The 20,259-nt window shown below is 41.5% G+C and overlaps 1 protein-coding gene across 1 annotated transcript; it reads right to left on the bottom strand.

The window, feature by feature from the left end:
- Positions 1-17,007: 17,007 nt before the first annotated feature.
- On the bottom strand, positions 17,008-18,204 carry LOC137272171 (alpha-(1,3)-fucosyltransferase C-like). The gene has a single exon (XM_067804525.1). It carries the CDS (start codon positions 18,202-18,204, stop codon positions 17,008-17,010), a length of 1,197 nt encoding a protein of 398 aa, XP_067660626.1.
- Positions 18,205-20,259: the final 2,055 nt, after the last annotated feature.

The following is a 20,259-nucleotide window of genomic DNA, read 5'->3' as shown; positions in this document are numbered from 1 at the left end:
TATCACCCGGAGGTGAAAAGCAGTATTAATGGTATGCATTAAGATGACGAAGGTCAAATGTATCTGTTTGTTTTAAATATGTCTCCTGGAGACATAACGCTGAAGATGTGAAATCTTGGACTAATATAGCTGTAATTCATGTAAATTAGTCCTCAATCCTCTGCAGTTCCACTGTACAATATTATTGGAATAAACTTCTTTTTTTTTGGGGGGGGGGGGGGGGGTTGAGATTTATTGGGGATCTACCACGCACTCTTTTGGAGGGCGATAAGCTATGTGCCCTAGAATGGACGTTTTCAGAAACGTCCATATCTTCAAGAGACCCATATTTATCAAACAGCTGAATTTTATTTTGTGGCCCCTTAGGAGCTCTGCCACTTTGTTGTTTTGAAGCATCAGACTTAGGTTTGGGTTTACTTTTAACAATTTGTTGTCTATCAGCTGTTGAATGAGACTCAGAGCATGACTGTGAAGATGACTTATGATCAGAGGACTTTGATGTAGTAGGAAGTGATTCCTCAGTCTGGGATGATATAGCAGGGTATAAAACCTGTGGGGAGTCGGAACTGGGCCAAGTCAAGGTAGTTTGGCATCCTGTGGATGATTTTGTTATTTTAGAGCTGGATTCATAACTTTCTACAAGGTCAGATCTCTTCACCAGTTTCTTTGCCCCAGAAAAAGAGATATTTTGGGGGAACTTTATTTTGTTAATCGCCATTTGCTCTTTCCATATTGGACACTGTTTTGACGGAGATGAATGGTCGCCTGAGCAGTTAGTGCATTTTTTAAAGTCACTGTCACAATCTTCTGTTGTGTGTGTCTTCTCACCACAGTGAGCACACACAACAGACAATGTGCAGGTAGATACACCGTGTCCATATTTCTGGCATTTAAAACACCTGAGCGGGTTGGGGATGTAGGTTTCAACTTGGATATTGTAGTAACCTGCCTCTACTGATTTGGGAGCATTCGGCGATGAAAAAGAAAACAGATAGGTATTCATTTGGAATGTTTCATTGTTTTTTTGGGTGGAAAAGCGCTTCGCATACAGCACACCTTGATCCTTCATTTCGCATGCTATATCAAGTTCGGACATGTCAGCAAACAACCGATCACGATCTCTGACGATACCTTTACTTGTGTTCAAGGTCTTGTCAGCAGAGACCGTGACCGGAATGCCCACAAAAGATCCAATGCTCATCAGATTGGTTGCTTGCTGTGTCTTGCCACACTCAATTAGCAGTGCACCCGAACGTAAGCGTCTAATGTTCTTAACATCCCCAGTAATACCTTGAATGCCCTTAGATACTGCGAAAGGGTTCAACTTCAATGGTGTCTTGTCAGTAGTCTCAATAACGAGGCCAATACTCAATCGACAGAGATGGTCTATGAGAAGTATCAACGGGATCAATTTCAAGTGGACGTTTGGTTTTCTGGGGGGTATTTCATATGATTGGTGTCATATGGTTCATCATCCGAGCTCCCCACCCATCACGGAGTATCACAAGGACAATGCTAAAGCAAGTGGGCCTCCAGCTTGCAGCACCAAGGATACCCGGATGATATACTCCAGTATACGAATTATAAATAATTAAACTACCAGATTGGCCCATGAGCCATCGCCTTCTGGCATTAGACTCTAAGCAAAGTTCATATTAGAATTCACAATCAAAAACTTAAAGATCACAAGTAGTGCCAAAGCCGAAATTCAAAACAATTCCAAATCAAATTTGTGCAATGACACATATACAGTCCATGCACAGGGCTTGGCATGACCAGCCGATTGGTTGAATCGGGCCCATTCAACCACCCGTCTAGGTGAAGTAAGGGCCAAAGTGGTGTGTTGGGCAATGGAACGCAGTTAAAAGTACAAATGCCCTCAACCACCAGGATCCCGTCCTCCACCGACACGGGACGCAACCCACGGCAAACAGGTTGCCCAATTTAGTCGCCTCTTACGACAAGCAATGGGGTGCTGTGGACACATTCTACCCCGGGTCCACACGGGAGAAGAGCACTTAGCGTTACCCAGCACCCACCACGAGGAGGTGACTCTTCATGGGTGCCGACAAACATATGAGTGAACATAGTGCAAATCCAAATAGTGAATAACTTTTTCAGAATTCATCAGTCAAAAATGTTTTTCATCTTAAATGTGCTGAAAAACTTTGATCTGGGCTTGAATGCTGTATCCCGTTCACTGCTGTGAAGCAACATGCTGAAAGGGGCACTGATGCGCAGCAAATGTTTCTTGCCAACGGTCTAATTACGAAACCAAACTGCAACTTGGTCAGCGCCCGCTCTCTCGACCCTGACGGAAAAAGGGACCGGGCTCCGGTCCTTATTAGCAGAATTTATCCATCTAAACAGTCAGGAGGCCGGATGCCCATCATATGCCATTATTTAAACATATCCATGGTATTACTTGTCTGATAATAACAAAATATCCCAGTAGTGTACTTTTTTCGGATGCTTGGATGGTATAGTGACTGATCCAATTTGATCCTATTTCTGTGTTTTTTTACCTCGATATTAAATCATTTTATGTGAAAATATGATGTCTATAGGCACGTAGGAAGTCAGTAGTTTCGGTCCGAAAGATTGCAAAGCTTTATATTGAGAAAGGTTTGAGTGTTGCTGTGATAGCAAATATCATACGTACATTTTGGTAGCTAGGACAGCTACCCTGGTTTATTGTCAAAAGGCAGTGTGTGTAAATGTTACCAACCTATACTGACTACACCCTGTCGTAAAGTGCGAGTGTGAAACAACATCCTCCCTTCAAAGAATTAACCGCCTGTTACGCAGTGTTCTATCAAAAATAAACTCACTCCAGTCTTACACATACAATTTGGAAGAGGTCCTCAAAAACACGACCGCTCCCGTCCGAAGTTCTACCAAACTGTTTTAAAAACTGCTATCGGGGAAACCTCGTGAAGGCTCAACTCCACGTGTTTCACAAAGTCAAGAGTGTTTGCGCGAATGTTCGTATTTCAGAAACAAAAAACAGTTCCTTCTCCTGAACATTCCCCACTACAAATGATAGATCCAAGTCTATCATTTCAAATGAGTGAGTTTACTTTTACGTCGCACTCAGCACTATTCCAGCTATAAGGAGGCGATCTGTAAATAATTGAGTCGGGACTAGACAGTCCAGTGATCAACAACATGGCCATCGATCAGCACAAATGGGAACCGATGACATGTGTCAACCAAGTCAGCGAGCCTGACCACCCGATCCTCCTGTTAGTCGCCTCTTACGACAATTACAGTCGCCGTTATGGCAAGTATGGGTTGCTGAAGGCCTATTCTACCCCGGGACCTTCACGGACGAATCAATCACAAAATAATATATAAACATATTGGACAATGATGCAACTAAACTACAGAAAGTCCACATGTTCCCTTAAATACAAAGAAACACACCCTGAAAATTCTTGTAATATCCAGTCCTGGAAATGGGAAAACATGCAAGTCTGTTCATAATACTTCGGTAAGTATAATGTTCAATGTCACAAAACACAGTTTATCTCCTGAAAAGAAAAACAGGTCAATATACAGTCAACTAAATACTTCCCTGTAATGATTATGTCCAGGCTTCGAATCCATCAAATCTTCCATCTTTGAGTTGTCCTTTGAATCTTCCATCCATGAAATCTTGAATTCTTTGGCTGCTCCTCTATGAATTCTTCTGTTTGCTTGAATCCCTCTTATGCTCCTCTATCCGCTCCTTGAATCCTCCTGTTGACCTTCTGTACATTTCTTGAAGCATTCTTCGGTGTTGGTTTCTGACACATTCCTTTCAAGTGGACACACTTTTGTCACTGGCCTTCTCATAACGCCTTGATTTGTCTGCATGTCGACAACTCGAACGTGCTCATCTCTCTCTGGATGTGTCTTTATGATTCGTCCTGTGATACAGCTTCCCTTTTGGTGATTGTGGGGAAATAACCACAACAACATCGTCAACCTCGAGATCACGACTTGGTGTAAACCATTTCTTCCTTACTTGTAGAGAAGAAGGCAATATGCCATTTCCAAGTGCACAGCTCTCGTTGCCAGGCATGTGAAAAGACAAAGATAGTGCTTAACTCGTTGTTTTCCTCTACCTTGTATTGTCATGAAAGGTCCTGCAAAATCAACACCAGTTTGATCAAATGCCCATAACAAGTACTTCAGTATAACCTGTGGAAGTGGAGCCAAGATCTGCACAATAGGTTTTGCCTTGAGTCTGCGACACCATGAACATTCCTTTTCATATTCATGGATTTCTTCGCGAGCAGAGATGATCCAGTAACGTGCAGATAGTAATGCAAAAATCTGGTTTGTACCAATGATGTGCTTTCCATCTTCATGGCATTCTTCGGTGTTGGTTTCTGACACATTCCATTCATGGCATTTCTTCACTATCAATTTTGTTACCCAGTTTCTCCTTGGCAATACTATGGGGAACTTTGCATCAAATAGTAAAAACCTGGCATGTTGCAGTCTACCTCTACATCTGATCAACCCATCTTCATCAAGCATGGGATCCAGTCCAAGGAGTTTACTCCTTGTCGACAGTTGTTTCCTATTTTCCAGAGCTGAGACCTCCTTGTTAAATTCTTCCCTCTGTGCACGGCTTATGAGATAGATCTCTGCATTAAGAAGCTCTTTATAAGTAAGTTCTCCAAAGACTCAGACTTAGTTCAGACCGACTTTTGTTCACTAATCTACAAACCCATGCAGTAATCCTTACGAGTTTTTGCCAGTCTCAATGTCTCCTTGCATCAAGCCGCCAACACCAGTCAGATGTCACTATTGTATATGCCTGCCTTTTCATTTCTATAGGCATTGCCACTTCACAATCATCTGATGCTGGTGTGATCACAGTTTGTGTTGGTTCTTCTTCCAGAAAGTCTGGCCCTGACATCCATGCTTTGCTTTGAAGATCAGCAATTGTTGCACCCCTAGACAGAATATATGCTGGATTTTGAAGGGAATTAATGTACTTCCATTGACTAGGAGTGGTGTATTCTTGGATGAAAGCTACACGATTGGTTACAAATGTTTTGAACTTGCGGCTGTGGTTTTTTTTATCCAACACAACACAATTTGACTATCTGTCCAAAGTGTCACAGCAGCAGTATTTATTTCAAGAGCTTTAAGAACAGGCAAGATCAACCTAACTCCTACAGGCAAGATCAACCTAACTCCTAATACTGCCGCCACCAACTCCATTCGAGGAATGCTGACTGATTTTAGAGGTGCCACTCGACTTTTCGATGCTGTTAATCGACTGGTCCTTGTCCCATTTTGATATGATATAGTAGTCACACTATATACAACTGCCCCATATGCACTTTCTGATGCATCAATGAACACATGCAATCTCCCGTTTTCAACGTCCAGATTGAAATGCAAGCACCTTGGAAATCTAACACTATCTAATTCTTTCACTTGGCTGAGCCAAAGCAATGCTTTTTGTTTCAAATGAGTTTGAAGCTCTTCATCCCAATCTAAACCCTGAAGCCAGATTTCCTGCATTAGGATTTTTGCTGTGATAATGAATGGTGCCACAAATCCCAATGGACCGAAAACCTTAGCCAATTCTCTTAGAAAACCTCTCTTTGTAAGTATCCAATTGTTGTTGTGTGCATTGGTATTATGTAAGCTGAACTCATCATCTTTACCAACCCACGTCAGACCAAGTGTTTGAGCAGTAGGCAACTCGTTTCTACCAAGATCAACTTCAGTAACTCTGTTTTCTATTGGATTTCTCTGCAAGACTTCAGGAGAATTGCTTAACCACTTTCTTGCATACATTCCTGCATTTCTCCATAACTCTGAAAGCTGTTCATAGAACTCAATAGCTTCCAACTCATTTCTAACAGAGTCTATGTTGTCATCCATGTACGTCGATTTTAGCACAGTTTCAGCAGCTTTTGGTAAAGTGCTAAAACGGAGAAGAATTGACTTCAAATACTACTCGCGAGAACTGGTAAATATCTGGTCTCTCATTCTGATTGTTTGATCTCCAAAGAAATCGAAAGAATGACTTGTCTTTTGGCAACATTTCTATTTGAAGATACATTTCTGCTATGTCGCATGCTATGTCGCATACTATGGCTACTGGGTATCTTTTAAAGCAAAGCAATATATGAAAGCGACCACATGGGAGATTGGGACCTTGGTGAATAGTGTCACTCAGTGATACGTCTTCACATTTTGCGGATGCATCAAAGACAATTCGGACTTTCGTAGTTTCCCTATCTGGACGCACAACAGGAAAATGAGGTAAATACCATCCACGTGAGGAACTGCTTTCATCAAGAGACACCTTTTCAATGTAACCTTTCTCAAATGCTCTGACAGATTCATCATCCTTGGTAAGAGTTGATGTGACAGATGGAACGTTATCAACGTCCCAGAGTTTCTGTAACATTGAAATCAACTGAATTTCCCTACTGTCTGAGAAATACTAGTATGTGCTTGCACTGTGACAAACATCTCTGAAGCCTGGTATTCTACCAACACAGGTCCACCCTGAGGGAGTCAGTCGTGCTATTGGATCAGTTTCTTTACCAATGATATCCTGATAGGACCTATGTAGTTCAAGATAGTCCATGCCAATAAGGAGATCTATCATATGAGGAGACTTAACCTTAGGAATATCAATGTTTTCAATGTGTTTCCACTTACCTGCATACTTCCGCCAATCAACAGTGAGTGAGTGAGTGACTTTAGTTTTACGCCGCACTCAGCAATATTCCAGCTATATGGCGGCGGTCTGTAAATAATCGAGTCTGGACCAGACAATCCAGTGATCAACATCATGAACATCGATCTGCGCAATTGGGAACCGATGACATGTGTCAACCAAGTCAGCGAGCCTGACCAATCGATCCCGTTAGTCGCCTCTTACGACAAGCATAGTCGCCTTTTATGGCAAGCATGGGTTGCTGAAGGCCTATTCTACCCCGGGACCTTCACGGGTCTCCGCCAATCAACAACTTGCATCTGTCCAGTAACCCTAGTTGTTGTCAAGGCATATATTCTAGTATTGACCGATCCATCCAAACTCTCTAAGCCAACCTGAACTGACATGGTGTCTAACATTTCATGTTGCCCATTGAGGACATTAACAGAAACTTTCTGTGATGGACCAGATAAACCTAATTATAAGACTGCATCCCTGTTGATATAAGTCTGTTTAATGGCATCATCATTTTCTTGGGAAGCTGTATGCCTAACATGTTCTTGTTTTGGTTCATATAGTGTGTCATATATATATATATATAACATACTGTTTATATATATATATATATGTGTGTGTGTGTGTGTGTGTGTGTGTATGTATATGTACATATATATATGTGTGTGTGTGTGTGTGTGTGTGTGTGTGTGTGTGTGTGTGTATATACATATGGAAATTAATTAAGCAACACCAAATTCAAAGACACATAAAAACTTAACAAAGTTTAACGAAGTAATTTTGATGATTGATTATTCAATTTTGATGTATTGCCATACAGCATGAGCTTTTCATGGGTTGATATGACGCGCGTGAAGCTTGCACAGCGCACGTGCATTGCTTTAACCTCAACTTTCGAAAAATGCACTTTTTCCCTGGGGTGTTTACAAGCGCAGGTTGTCGATTGCATTCGGTTTTTCATTCATTTCAATGTCATGGCACGTAGGAAATTATCAGAGGCCACTCGTTGGCAAATAATCGGCATGAGGAATGCTGGTATGTCTCTAAGACAAATCGGGACTCAAATCGGACGACATCATTCCATAATTTCAAAACTTTTGAAAAAATACCGGGCCACTAATGAAGTTAAAGACCTGCCTAGACCAGGAAGACCCAGGAAGACCACAGTCCGGGAGGACAGAGCTTTACTGAGACTTGTACGGCGCAGGTCCTTCGACTCGAGCTCTCGGTTGAGACAGGAGTGGCTTCCAGGGAGACCCATCTCGAACAGGACTGTTCGGAATCGTCTGAAAGCTGCAGGATACCGGGCAAGGAGGCCAATCAAGCGACCCAGACTGTCTCCAGCCCATAAGGCAGCCCGACTGGCCTGGTGTAATGACCGTTTGCACTGGAACATTGCCTCTTGGAGGAAGGTCCATTTCTCAGATGAGAGCCGGTTCTTGCTGCACATGGTGGACGGTCGTACTCGGGTCTGGAGGCAGAGGAACACAGCAATGGCTCCACGGAACATCCAGGAGACTGTGGCCTTTGGGGGAGGTTCCGTTATGGTATGGGGGTGCATTTCCATGAACTGCAAGTTGGATATCATTACCATCCGTGGCAACCTTAACGGTGTTCGTTACCAACAGGAGGTTCTTGACAGGGCTGTGGTACCTCATTTTGAGAACCATCCTCTGGCAACGAGACCCATATTTATGGACGACAATGCTAGACCTCACAGGGCGCATGCTGTAAATGATTTTTTGCGGCAAAATGCAATTGACAGAATTCCATGGCCTGCCATGAGCCCTGACCTCAACCCCATTGAACATTTGTGGGACTTTATTGGCCGTCGTGTGAGGCAGAGAGACCCACCAGTCCATAATCTCAACGAATTGACGGCTGCCCTGCATGAGGAGTGGAACAGGATCCCCCAGAATCAGATCCGGAGACTCATCCAAGGAATGAGGAGGCGTCTGGAATCGGTGGTGCGTGCGCAGGGAGGACACACTAGATATTGATGAAAGTCGGTGTGCAGACTCTCAGATGACTGTTCTTTCTTTCCATGTGACATTTGTGTTAATACACCTGACAACAACGTCTGTGGATGAATAGTAAATTGTGTCCATTTTTTCATGAATTTAAGACAGTTTTAAGAATTTGGATTTCGTTGCAATAAAGCAAAGTCTTGATACTTTTTCCCTTTAAGTTGTTTGTCAGAGATCGTCTGTTGAATAAAAAAGTGTCAAACTATATCAACCCGGCATATTTTGATTGTCAGAACACTTCAAAGTTGCTCCAATAGAAAAAATTGGGGTGTTGCTTGATTAATTTCCAGGTGTATATATATGTAGTCCATAGAGTGTAGCAGTTCCGGCCTTTTCAAGTGACTTGTGACATCTGACCTGAGTTAGCATCAATTAACCTAGACTGTGGTTCCACTTGCTGTGTGTGAGAATTGCTAACAGGAATATACTTTCCTTTTTCAACCCTAAGGAATCTAGATTTTCCAGTTCTACCACTGCTAAATGAGCTCGCATCTGACCTACCTCTCAAACACTCTTGAGCTCGTTCTTGTACTCCATTCCCAATTACTTCCATTTGGGTAATCTCGTCTGTAACTTTTGTCATGTTATCTCTATCTCCTATTCTTTGAAATGTTACAGACAACGACACACATATTTCGATAGCACGAAGCTGATAATCATTAACTATGTCAACTGCATTTCTGATTTCTCTCCGGTTCTGAACATTCTGTTCATCAATAAGTCTCTCAAGTCTATTGGTTACTTTAGTAAATGCAGATGTCGCAGATTTCGCTGTAGCCTTTTTGCGTTTAAGTTCTGCTATCTCGTTACATAGTCACGGCCGTCATGGTTAATCTGTTTTGGTCCCGTTTGTGACATGTTTCAGTGTGTATGATTAACTAACTTATAGTGATCTAATCACACTGTACAATTGTTTACTACCAAACTTCAATTACACTTACCTTAATAAGCGTCCGAACAACAACCTCTAACATGCGAACTCAACCTTATTCCCAGATATGACACAACACTAAACTAAAAAGAACCACGCTCTGCTACCATTTTGTTCTATCAAAAATAAACTCTCGCCAGTCTTACACATACAATTTGGAAGAGGTCCTCAAAAACACGACCGCTCCCGTCCGAAGTTTTAACAAACTATTTTAAAAACTGCTATCGGGGAAACCTCGTGCAGGCTCAACTCCACGTGTTTCACGAAGAGTGTTTGCGCGAATGTTCGTATTTCAGAAATAAAAACGCATGCGAATATTCCACGTTCACAAACACAGTTCCTTCTCCCGAAGACCACCATTGCCTCTAAAGTTGTATGAAATATACAAGAGTGAGTGAATGAGTGAGTGAGTGAGTTAATATTTAACGTCACATCGACAATCTTGCAGCCATATCGTGACGAGAACAATTAATTATAAAAATACAAACAAATTAATAGCACATACATTGTAAAAACCTGTCAACGAAGGACAGTAAAACTAACTAGAATATCACAGAGTAAAGTGTAAAACTAGTGATTAGACCTAAAACAATGTATCTATAGAGGACAGTACAACAGAAAACTGAGCTATAGGTTGCCAACAACTGAAGGTAGATCACCATCCTAAGGACCATGGGGACTTACAGAACATTTGCTTCCTGCATGGACCCTAGCTGGATTCACATCATCCCGTCAGCTGTTTGGATGATCCTCACCTTTGAGCAAATATGTATGTGTATATCTTGTATGGCCAATACGACTTCGTCTTAAAATAACCTCTTCAAATCTGGACTGACAACCCAAGTAGGTGTAACCAATATACGGTTTTATTTCATGTAATTTATTTATGCCCACTTGTGTGTCCCACTTCTTCTGCATCAGATCACGGATGTAACTTCTAATGCTAGCTTTGTAATCAGAGTATGGAATAAGAAGTGGTGTCGCAGACAGCACGATCGGCCATTGTGTTCCCAGAAATGCCTACGTGGCTGGGAAAGCAACAGAAGACGATGTCGTATTGGCCAGTAGCAAGATTATTATACAATTCAATAATTTCAATTAAGAGTGGATGTTTGCAATACAAATTTTTAATAGCCCGAAGGAAGAGTCTGAAAAGATTACATACTGTTTACGTTAAATGTGTCTTTGAATATACTTAAGAGCTGTTAATATGGTGTTAGCTTCAGCTGTAAAAATAGAGCTGTTATCCAGTAATCTAGACGAGATTGTTCTGGATCCAATGACAGTGGCACAAACTACTGCACCACCGTCCTTGGATCCATCTGTAAATAAGGATTTATAATTGCTATATTACGTTTCAATTGATTATATTCTTGCTTATATTGTAATTCATTTGTTTCTGATTTTTTAAATGTAGTTAATGTTAGGTCCACTTGGGGCCCAATCAACTGCCAAGGAGGAGAGGAAAGAAGACGGGAAGGAGATATGTTCTCCAGCTCAATGCCGGAATAAATGACTTAATTCTCAGTCCAAGAGGCGGAACAAGAAAGGATTTTTTTGTTGTATAAGTCCTCACAAAGGGGATTGAAGACACAGTTATATGCAGGGTTAGATTCATTAGAGTATAATTTAGTAATGTATTGTAAAGACAATTTTATACGACGTTGTGTAAGAGATGGTTCATCGGCCTCAACGTAGAGACTTTCAGTAGGTGAGGTTCTGAAAGATCCAAGACAAAGTCTTAAACCTTGGTGGTGGACAGGATGAAGAAGTTTAAGGCTGCTTTTGCATGCTCCACCATATACCATGGAGCCATAATCAAGGTTTGAATGGACCAATGATCTGTAGAAGGAGGCTAGCTTGGCCCCCACCCCATTTTGAGTTGGAAACAACTTTTACTTAATCCAGCGCCTTCAAGCATTTATTTTTTATATATTTAATATGCGGAAGAAAAGTTCAACGGGAGTCGAAAATTATACCCAAGAACATGGCCTCCTTGACCACTTTGATGGGAATGCCATTTAGAAACAGTTCGAGACACCATTTATTTATATTGTTTAAACATAACTGTAGTTGTCGTTCAAGAGTGTGCATATTTTTACCACGACAAGAAACATTAAAATCATCCACGAAAAGTGATCCATCTATTGAATCATTTAAAACCTTGGATAAACTGTTGATCTTAATACTAAACAGTGTGACAGATAAAATACTGCCTTGTGGGACACTCTGATCCTGATTATAATGGCCAGTCAAGGTTGAACCCACTCGGACTTGAAATTGTCTATCGTTTAAAAAGTTTGATATAAATTGAGGCAAACGGCCCTTAATCCAAAATCATGTAAGTCTCTTAAAATACCATATTTCCACGTCGTATCATATGCTTTTTCCAGATCGGATAAGATCGACACTGCATTAATGATGGCATTTTTAACAGAAGATTCTAAACGTACTAAATGATCAATGGTACTTCTGTTTTTACGGAAACCACTTTGTATATTAGTGATTAGATTATTGGTTTCCAAGTACCAAACTAATCGTTTATTGATCATGCGTTCCATGGTTTTGCAAACACAGCTAGTGAGTGAAATTGGTCCATAATTGGAAGGATAGGTATGCTGACGTCCGGGTTTAGGAATTGGAACAATAAATTATAGCATCACGCCATGAAGAAGGAAATTCACCAGAAGTCCAAATACTATCAAAAATATTTAAAAGGATCTCTAAAAACGATTCCGGTAAGTACTTCAGAAGTTGATAATGTATGTTGTCAGCTCCTGTAGCAGTATCGTGAGCCTGCTCAAGAGCAGTATGAAGCTCATGTACCGAAAAAGTTTCGTTGTAATCTTCCCCATTGTCTGAACTGAAATTAGTAACCTTCTTTTCTTGCTGTTTTTGGTATTTTTGAAATTGGGGTACATAATTTGATGAGGAAGAATGTTTTGCCATTGTGTCACCAAGTGTATTTGCAATATCTGATCTATTAGTCAATAAATTGTTCCATCTTGGAGATGGTGAATGCTAGATTTTAAAACCCTTACCTTTGATTTTCTGGATCATATTCCATACCTTTGATATCGGTGTGCGTGAATTTATTTTTGATACATAGGTTCTCCAAAAGTGGCGTTTACTTTGCTTGAAAGTACGCCTTGCTTTAGTACTTAAAATTTTGAATTTGTCTAAATTGTGGACCATACGATGGCGACGGAAATAAAGCTCCGCTCTCTTCCGTGCCTTCCTAGACTGTTTGCATTCATTGTTAAACCATGGTTTTCGGACTTTGGGATACGCTCGTCAGCTATGATGTTTAATACGTTCGAGAATGTTTTTAGAGCATCTGGAAGGTCAATAAAATAGTCAGGTGTAAGTTTGGCAGCACAGAGAGTTTGGTATAAAGGCCAGTTAGCTTTCTTGAAATTCCGTCTGGATAATGGAAGAGCATCAGGTGGAGTTAAGGGTTTCAGCAGTGTTGGAAAATGGCCACTTCCAGAGAGATCATTGTGGACTGACCATTCAAATTCATTTAGTAGGTTTGAGTCTGCTATTCACAAATCGAGAGCTGAATACGTTCTTGTACAATGATGTAAATATGTTTTTGAATCATCATTGTATATGCATAGATCACTATTTATAATGAACTCTTCCAGTATTTTGCCTTTAGTGTTCGTATAAGTACCACCCCAGAGATGATTGTGGCCATCTCCCATGATAAAACATGGTTTAGGTAATTGATCATAAAGATCTTGTAGATCAACCAGTTGAAGAGGCGACGACGGTGAAATGTATAAAGAGCATAAAGTAAATGGTAAGTCGTACTGCTACGGCTTGGAGATTTGTGTTAAGTAAAACTGGGATATGTATTACATTATGCCTTGATAGGCAATGATAGGCAATATAGTTTCGTATATCAAAATTGTTATTCTGCTTTAAGTAAGTTTCCTGTAAGCAGACTGCTGGCGGGTTTAAGTCCTGAACTAATAGTTGTAAATCATCAAAATTAGTCCTCAGTCCTCTATAGTTCCACTGGACTAGTGATGACGAAGTCATCGCTTAGGCGGATGAACAGGGGATCACATCCATCTCTTCAAGTGATCCAAATTTACTGAACAGCTGGACCTAATTTTTAGCCCCTTTAGAGGTTCTACCACTCTGACACTGTTTTGGAGGTTCGGTTTTTGATTTAGATTTTTTTTTTTGGCAACATGTTTTACATTTGTTTCTGATCTGGACAGCCGTGCTGGCTGTGATGACGTTTGTGTCTCACCTAAAGACGAATCCGTACCATAAGATTTCTGAGAAGGAATAGTTGATTGTGATGTAATAACGGTTTGTGAGCTGGACGACTCTTGTGAAGACGGCAATTTGACTACAGCAGATACAAATGTGGGTGCAGATGTCTTCTTTCTTTAAAGCATATTTATTCCAGAGAATGGATTGGGTACAAGTTATCCCAACTTAGTGAAACCCTCTCCTATATACAATGCTTACATGCATGAAGTGAAACAAACTATGTACAGGAATAAAAAGATATCTTCGCCCACGTGTAATCAGTCTGGCAACCTATGGTTTTGAGAGATGCAAGGTTTGGTTTTGGATGAGTGAGCGCACCTGATGCAACACTGGCAAATGTTGGTCCTGGGTGCTCTTGCGCAAGAACAATTTTCTTTGCTTCTATATACCTATATTACGATCATGTTTGATTTGAGAGATTTTAGTCTGCAGTTTCCATGAGGGACATTCCTTAGGAGAGATGGTTACCGGAGCAGTTGAGAAGATTTGTCACATTGTGTACTATCCTCACAAGTTCCACCACATCGATGGCAAGCAGCTGGATTACGACAGGATTTTGATCCATTACCATATTTTTGAAATTTGTAACATCTTAAGGGATTAGGGATGAAAGCATCCACCCTCAGTTTACATTGGCCAGCTTTAAATGAGTCTGGACGAGTTGAGACACCAAATGTGAATAAATAAGTATTGGTATTTAAAATTTCATTGTTTCTTTTAAATGTGAAGCGTTTAACATCAGTGAGTCCTTGTGATGTCAATTCTGACAGAATGTCCTTTTCAGGCATGTCTAAGAGGCAACGTATTGTGTCACGGACAATGCCTTTACTACAATTCAGTGTCCTGTGAGGGGAAACCTAGACAGGAACATTAGCCAGTACTTTAGTTGAAAGGAGAATGTTTGATTGTATTTGTTTCTTACATTCAGTCAAAAGACAGCCAGAACGGAGCTTTTTAACCTCCTTTACTTCTCCAATTAAACCTTCAATGCCCTTTGCTATAGCAAAAGGTATAATATAATTCATGACAATGTGTCACCTGGAAGGCCAAACAATATGGTTTGCTTTGTCAATGAAATGCGTTTGAGTACATACTGGTTCTAGTTTGCTTCAACATGTTTTCAGGGGTTAATGAGACAGTGACTGTCAATATATACACATAGAAAATATTCTCACCTTCCACCCTGCCTGCAGAACTACAAGTCTGATTATCCGTGTGCATTCAAACTAGCTTATGTTTTTGTTTAAATAATTTGTGAATAAATCTATATTGTAAATCCACAGTCAATATCAAAAGCTAATACGCTCCGTCATTTTAAACATACTGGCAAAGTTGTTTTCTGCGCTAAGTTCTGTCATTCATGGTAAAATCTAAAACCCTTTATATCTACCAGTCAAGCTGTGAATTTACAAATTAGTAAGATTCTTTGCGTTTTACTCATTTATTTGATGGTGTCGCTCCATGACTTGGTTATATGTAAAATCATTCTGCTATTGCCATGCGTTGCTCGCCGACAGAGTGCAGACCACTCTCTCCATACACATTTCTTTTAATGGCTGAAATATTTGTTTTGCAGAGGTAGTTAGATGTTTTGCAGACATTTTGTTCCAAATGGAAACAAGAAGTGTTTGGGGGCAAGACTGATATTATAGTGTTTAGAAATGGAGGTACACTCGCTCAGAGTGATGAATGGACATACCCGAACTTACCAGTTACAGTAGTTTGTCTCATTTTATAAAGAATTATGATTAACACTATCAACTACATTATCATAGCCCGTGGCGTGTAGCTTGGTAGGGGAGCCTAGTGGTTCGCACGTCACGTCAAAGACACTGTGTAAAGTTTATTTCTGGTGTCGGCAGTCGTGATATTGCTGGAATATTGCTAAAAGCGGTGTAAAACCAAAGATATCCTTTTACTCGACCAAGGTGCTCATACCTAACTTTAAATCAGTTAATATTTTCTAGGTGAGGAATTGTGGAAACAGTGAAAGCGAGTACCGACTCCCGTCCTTCAGGGTGACACTAGGGAATACAGAGATAGATAGTTCCTTCATGGAATGTGTTAGATAAAGCACCAGCCACTAAAGTGTGTAAGCTTTCTTTAGCCTAAACAATATATATCTGGTGAAGCAGCACAACTTGTAGCTATGTTGGGTCACAGTGCCTCATTCATCATGTGGCCTTAGAAAGATTAAGTAGAAAGTGTGGTGGCAGCGACATTTTCGGTGACATGCTTGGTTTAGATGTGGTCAGTGTGAGGGAATATGGTAAGATCGAGTAGCTGGGAAGTGGGTGTTTGCATTCACTATTGGTTAAATAAAATGAACGAGGCTATGATAAAGCACCAAAGACAAGCGTCAGTTGAGACACTTCGCGAATGGGCACTGCAAGAGGCAGAGTTCCTGAGGCAAAACATATACTAGTTAACAGATCAAAAGCAACAGTTACGAGAGATAGTTATAAGATAGGAACATTCGCAAGTAATGTAAGGCAATATCAGGTTTGTCATGAAACGGATACAGGTTTAGACATGCATGCAACACATGTTGCAGGTTCATTCTTCATGAGGAATACAGAGGCAGAAGCAGATACAAATCTTGAATACATTCATTCTGGGAATCTGAAAACATTTGGGTTCAACAACAGTTAGAACTGTTGATGAGGCTGTTGCAGTTAAGGCTGTAAAACAATCTCTTGAGAACAAGGAGGACAGGTATCAGGCTGAATGTCTTAGTACAGCAGTGTTACAGTAAGCGGAGGATTAATGCAGCAGTGTTAACATCTTGCCGTGGCGTCGTGCAAAAGTGTCAAAGTGCCGCAGTGGCTTAGTGCAGCAGTGTTTAAGTGTCGCAGTGGCTTAGTGCAGCAGTGTTAAAGTACTGCAGTTTCTTGGTGAAGCTGTGTTACAGTTATGTAGTGACCAAGGGCAGAAGTGTTAAAGTCGTGTAGTGGCCCACAGTGACTTTCTGCAGAAGTGTTAAAGTCTTGTAGTGGCCAAGTGCTGAAATGTTAACGTGTTGGTACACAACATTTGCATTTGATGTTTAACCTCCGCACGTGCATCTAAAGGTCAGTCGGGAAAAAACAGGTGTTCTTGTGATACCACTGGTATATATCGGGGTAAGTGTTCCTGTTGTTGTCAATGTCCAGGAGCTTCCTGCACATGGCACACACAGGTTCGGAAATATACTGGGAGTGTGTATACAAAACCGTTGGAGTGAATTTGTATGTAAACGTTTCATCCACTGCCACAAACTCGTCCTTCCTTTTCAAAAACCTAACGTATTCGTCTTTATCTTGATGCAACCATTTCATATAAGCCGCCAGATCCTCCACACTTGTGAAATCATCTGTATTAATAAACGTTCCCTTTGGGAGACTTTCCAAGAACTGGACCCCTCCCCGTGCTACCAGAATGACATCTTTGTTGTACATATGGAAGAACTTTTCAGTAACGTAGTCTTTACAGAGAGAGTTTTCAAATGCTAGGTAGAAGGAATAATTCCTTGTGGCCAAATCTTCACAGGTTTCTGACCCAACTTTACTTCTGTCCCCGCACTTCTTTCCACAGCCTCCAAATATCTCGACTTGGATACCCAGCGCCTGCAGTCGCTTGGCAAACTCTTCGCGCTTGCTCTGACTTGAACAGTGACTCACCAGCCAGCCGGCCATCTTGGTTTTACTTTCTGCTATTTTACGATAATCTTTTCTGATTAGCTTTTGGTTTCTGCGGATAATTCCGTACGGTAACCACACATCGGAATCTCGTCGGTAAGTGCAGGTCCAGTTAAAAGAAGCCTTCCATCTGTCCATTCTGTACACGCTTGATCTGACGTGAAATGGAGACTCTTGAGCGTAAAACACCCAGGTCTGTTCCGGGTATCTTGGCGGTTTATTGTCAGCTGTAATTGCACGATGAACATCAAATACAACGGCATCTGCACGAGGTAGCAGTTTGACGTCCGTTGTTTCCCGACAGTTTAAATGTGGACAGTTCTTTAATGGACGTAATTCCCCTTCACTTGTAGGTCTGACATAATTTGGTCGCAAATACCACAGAATCAGTTTAGTTGTTTTCTTCTCATCACCGTCTGTGCTTCCTGGAAAACCTGACCTGGAATTTGGGTTCATCGAATTTGAAATTAAGGCAGGTCTGAGCACTGTATTTTCATATTCAAGGTGGATATCCTTGTCAGATGTAACCAACTTGAACGTCTTGTCTACACTTTCATTGTGAACTGTGTTTGCGTTCTGGAACATCTTCGTCGTTCCAGTACACAATGATCCTGTCATAAAGCATGCCAACAATACTGCAGCTGTAAGACTCAGAAAGATTATAACTTTCTTCCGGGCTGCCTTTGGTTTGTGCATCTGCAAATAGAAGAAAATCACAGACTGCATAATTGCATGAAGATCAAAAGGAACAATTCTAATAACAGAGGTTAAATGTCATCTGCTTTGTTCTTACCTGAGGCGTTTGTATCAATCACTTATATATAAACCTAAAGTGCGCTTCTCACTATATATTAGGTCATCTCTTGTGTTCCCAGAATAACTACGTTTAAGGTTTTTGTTTTGGAGGGACAGGTTTTACTTTTCGTCAGTAAGACCGCTTCCCAGGTTTTACTTTTCCTAACTTTATATGAACATCAACATTCAAATGATAACTGACTGTTTGAAATCAGTTGAAAAATATCGACCCAGATTTAACTCACAATACAAATGTTTTCACATTGGGAGTTTTAACTGTGATTCATAGGCAGATGCTCTACTGCACGACCAACGAGCCAACAAAGAAGGTGGGGTTAAGTTATCTACTTATAGTTACTGTCATTAAATTGATTTTACGCACGCTTCAGTTATTGTTATGTAGCTTCATTAAATGATCATCAACATTGTAATTTCCTATCATTGACGCTATATATGTTACAGAAAATACTTCTCCTCGGTTTTGGTAGACAATGTAAAACCATCGAGTTCGGGAAATCCCTCCCCCTCCGGTTTTACATTGTCTACCAAAACCAAGGAGAAGTGTTTTCTCCCACACATAATGGAAGGTCATGGTCTAGCTAACATGGAGGCTCTTCAAGGATTTTATCCTGCACTTAACTATTTGCCTGATTATCCTTCTGTGAAAACCTAGGCCTATGATGAACCAAGGCATTACATAGTTTCTGCCATTTAGAAAGTACTCGGAATTACTGCCCTGGAATCAGCCTTTTGATACTTCTGGGAGTGTAAGGGTTTTGGTGGGTTCGACTTCGCAGGGCTTATTGTGAGAAGACCCACTCGGGGTTAAGGTTGACATGGCCAGAAATTCCACGAATTAATAACTGGCTATTTATTAAAAGCATCAAAGGGAAAAAGCATCAAAGCAAAAGTATGAGAAGTGTGTGTAGACAAGAGTGTAGTGAAATGTGTGTGTGTGCTGATGTGTGTGCTGATATGTGTGTGTGCGTGTGTGTGTGTAGATAAGTGTGCGTAGATAAAAATACATGAAGAAGTGTGGGAGAAGAAATGTGTATGACAAGTGTGAGGGGAGACGTGTGCATGGAGACGTGTGGGCGGAGATGTGTGCATGGAGAGGAGTGGGCGAGGAACCGTGCATGGAGAGGAGTGGGCGAGGAACCGTGCATGGAGAGGTGTGGGCGGAGAAGTGTGCCTGGAGAGGTATGGGCGGAGATGTGTGCATGGAGAGGTATGGGCGGAGATGTGTGCATGGAGAGGAGTGGGCGGAGATGTGTGCATGGAGAGGAGTGGGCGGAGATGTGTGCATGGAGAGGTATGGGCGAGGAACCGTGCATGGAGAGGAGTGGGCGGAGAAGTGTGCATGGAGAGGTGTGGGCGGAGATGTGTGCATGGAGAGGAGTGGGCGAGGAACCGTGCATGGAGAGGAGTGGGCGGAGAAGTGTGCATGGAGAGGTGTACATAGAGAGGTGTGGGTGGGGAAGTGTGGATGGAGAAGTGTGAATAGAGAAGTGTGGGTGGGGAAGTGTGGATGGAAAGGTGTGAATAGAGAAGTGTGGGTGGGGAAGTGTGGATGGAGAGGTATGGGCGGAGATGTGTGCATGGAGAGGAGTGGGCGGAGATGTGTGCATGGAGAGGAGTGGTCGGAGATGTGTGCATGGAGAGGAGTGGGCGAGGAACCGTGCATGGAGAGGAGTGGGCGGAGAAGTGTGCATGGAGAGGTGTACATAGAGAGGTGTGGGTGGGGAAGTGTGGATGGAGAAGTGTGAATAGAGAAGTGTGGGTGGGGAAGTGTGGATGGAAAGGTGTGAATAGAGAAGTGTGGGTGGGGAAGTGTGGATGGAGAAG

Source organism: Haliotis asinina, chromosome 2 (genome assembly GCF_037392515.1).
Source record: "Haliotis asinina isolate JCU_RB_2024 chromosome 2, JCU_Hal_asi_v2, whole genome shotgun sequence".
In the NCBI taxonomy this organism is placed as follows: domain Eukaryota; kingdom Metazoa; phylum Mollusca; class Gastropoda; order Lepetellida; family Haliotidae; genus Haliotis; species Haliotis asinina.
This window is presented reverse-complemented; position numbering and strand designations above follow the sequence as displayed.

What these genes read in the sequence shown, in the direction of transcription:
- LOC137272171 (XM_067804525.1), bottom strand. Translation starts at nt 18,204, where the DNA reads ATGTTCCAGAACGCAAACACAGTTCACAATGAAAGTGTAGACAAGACG.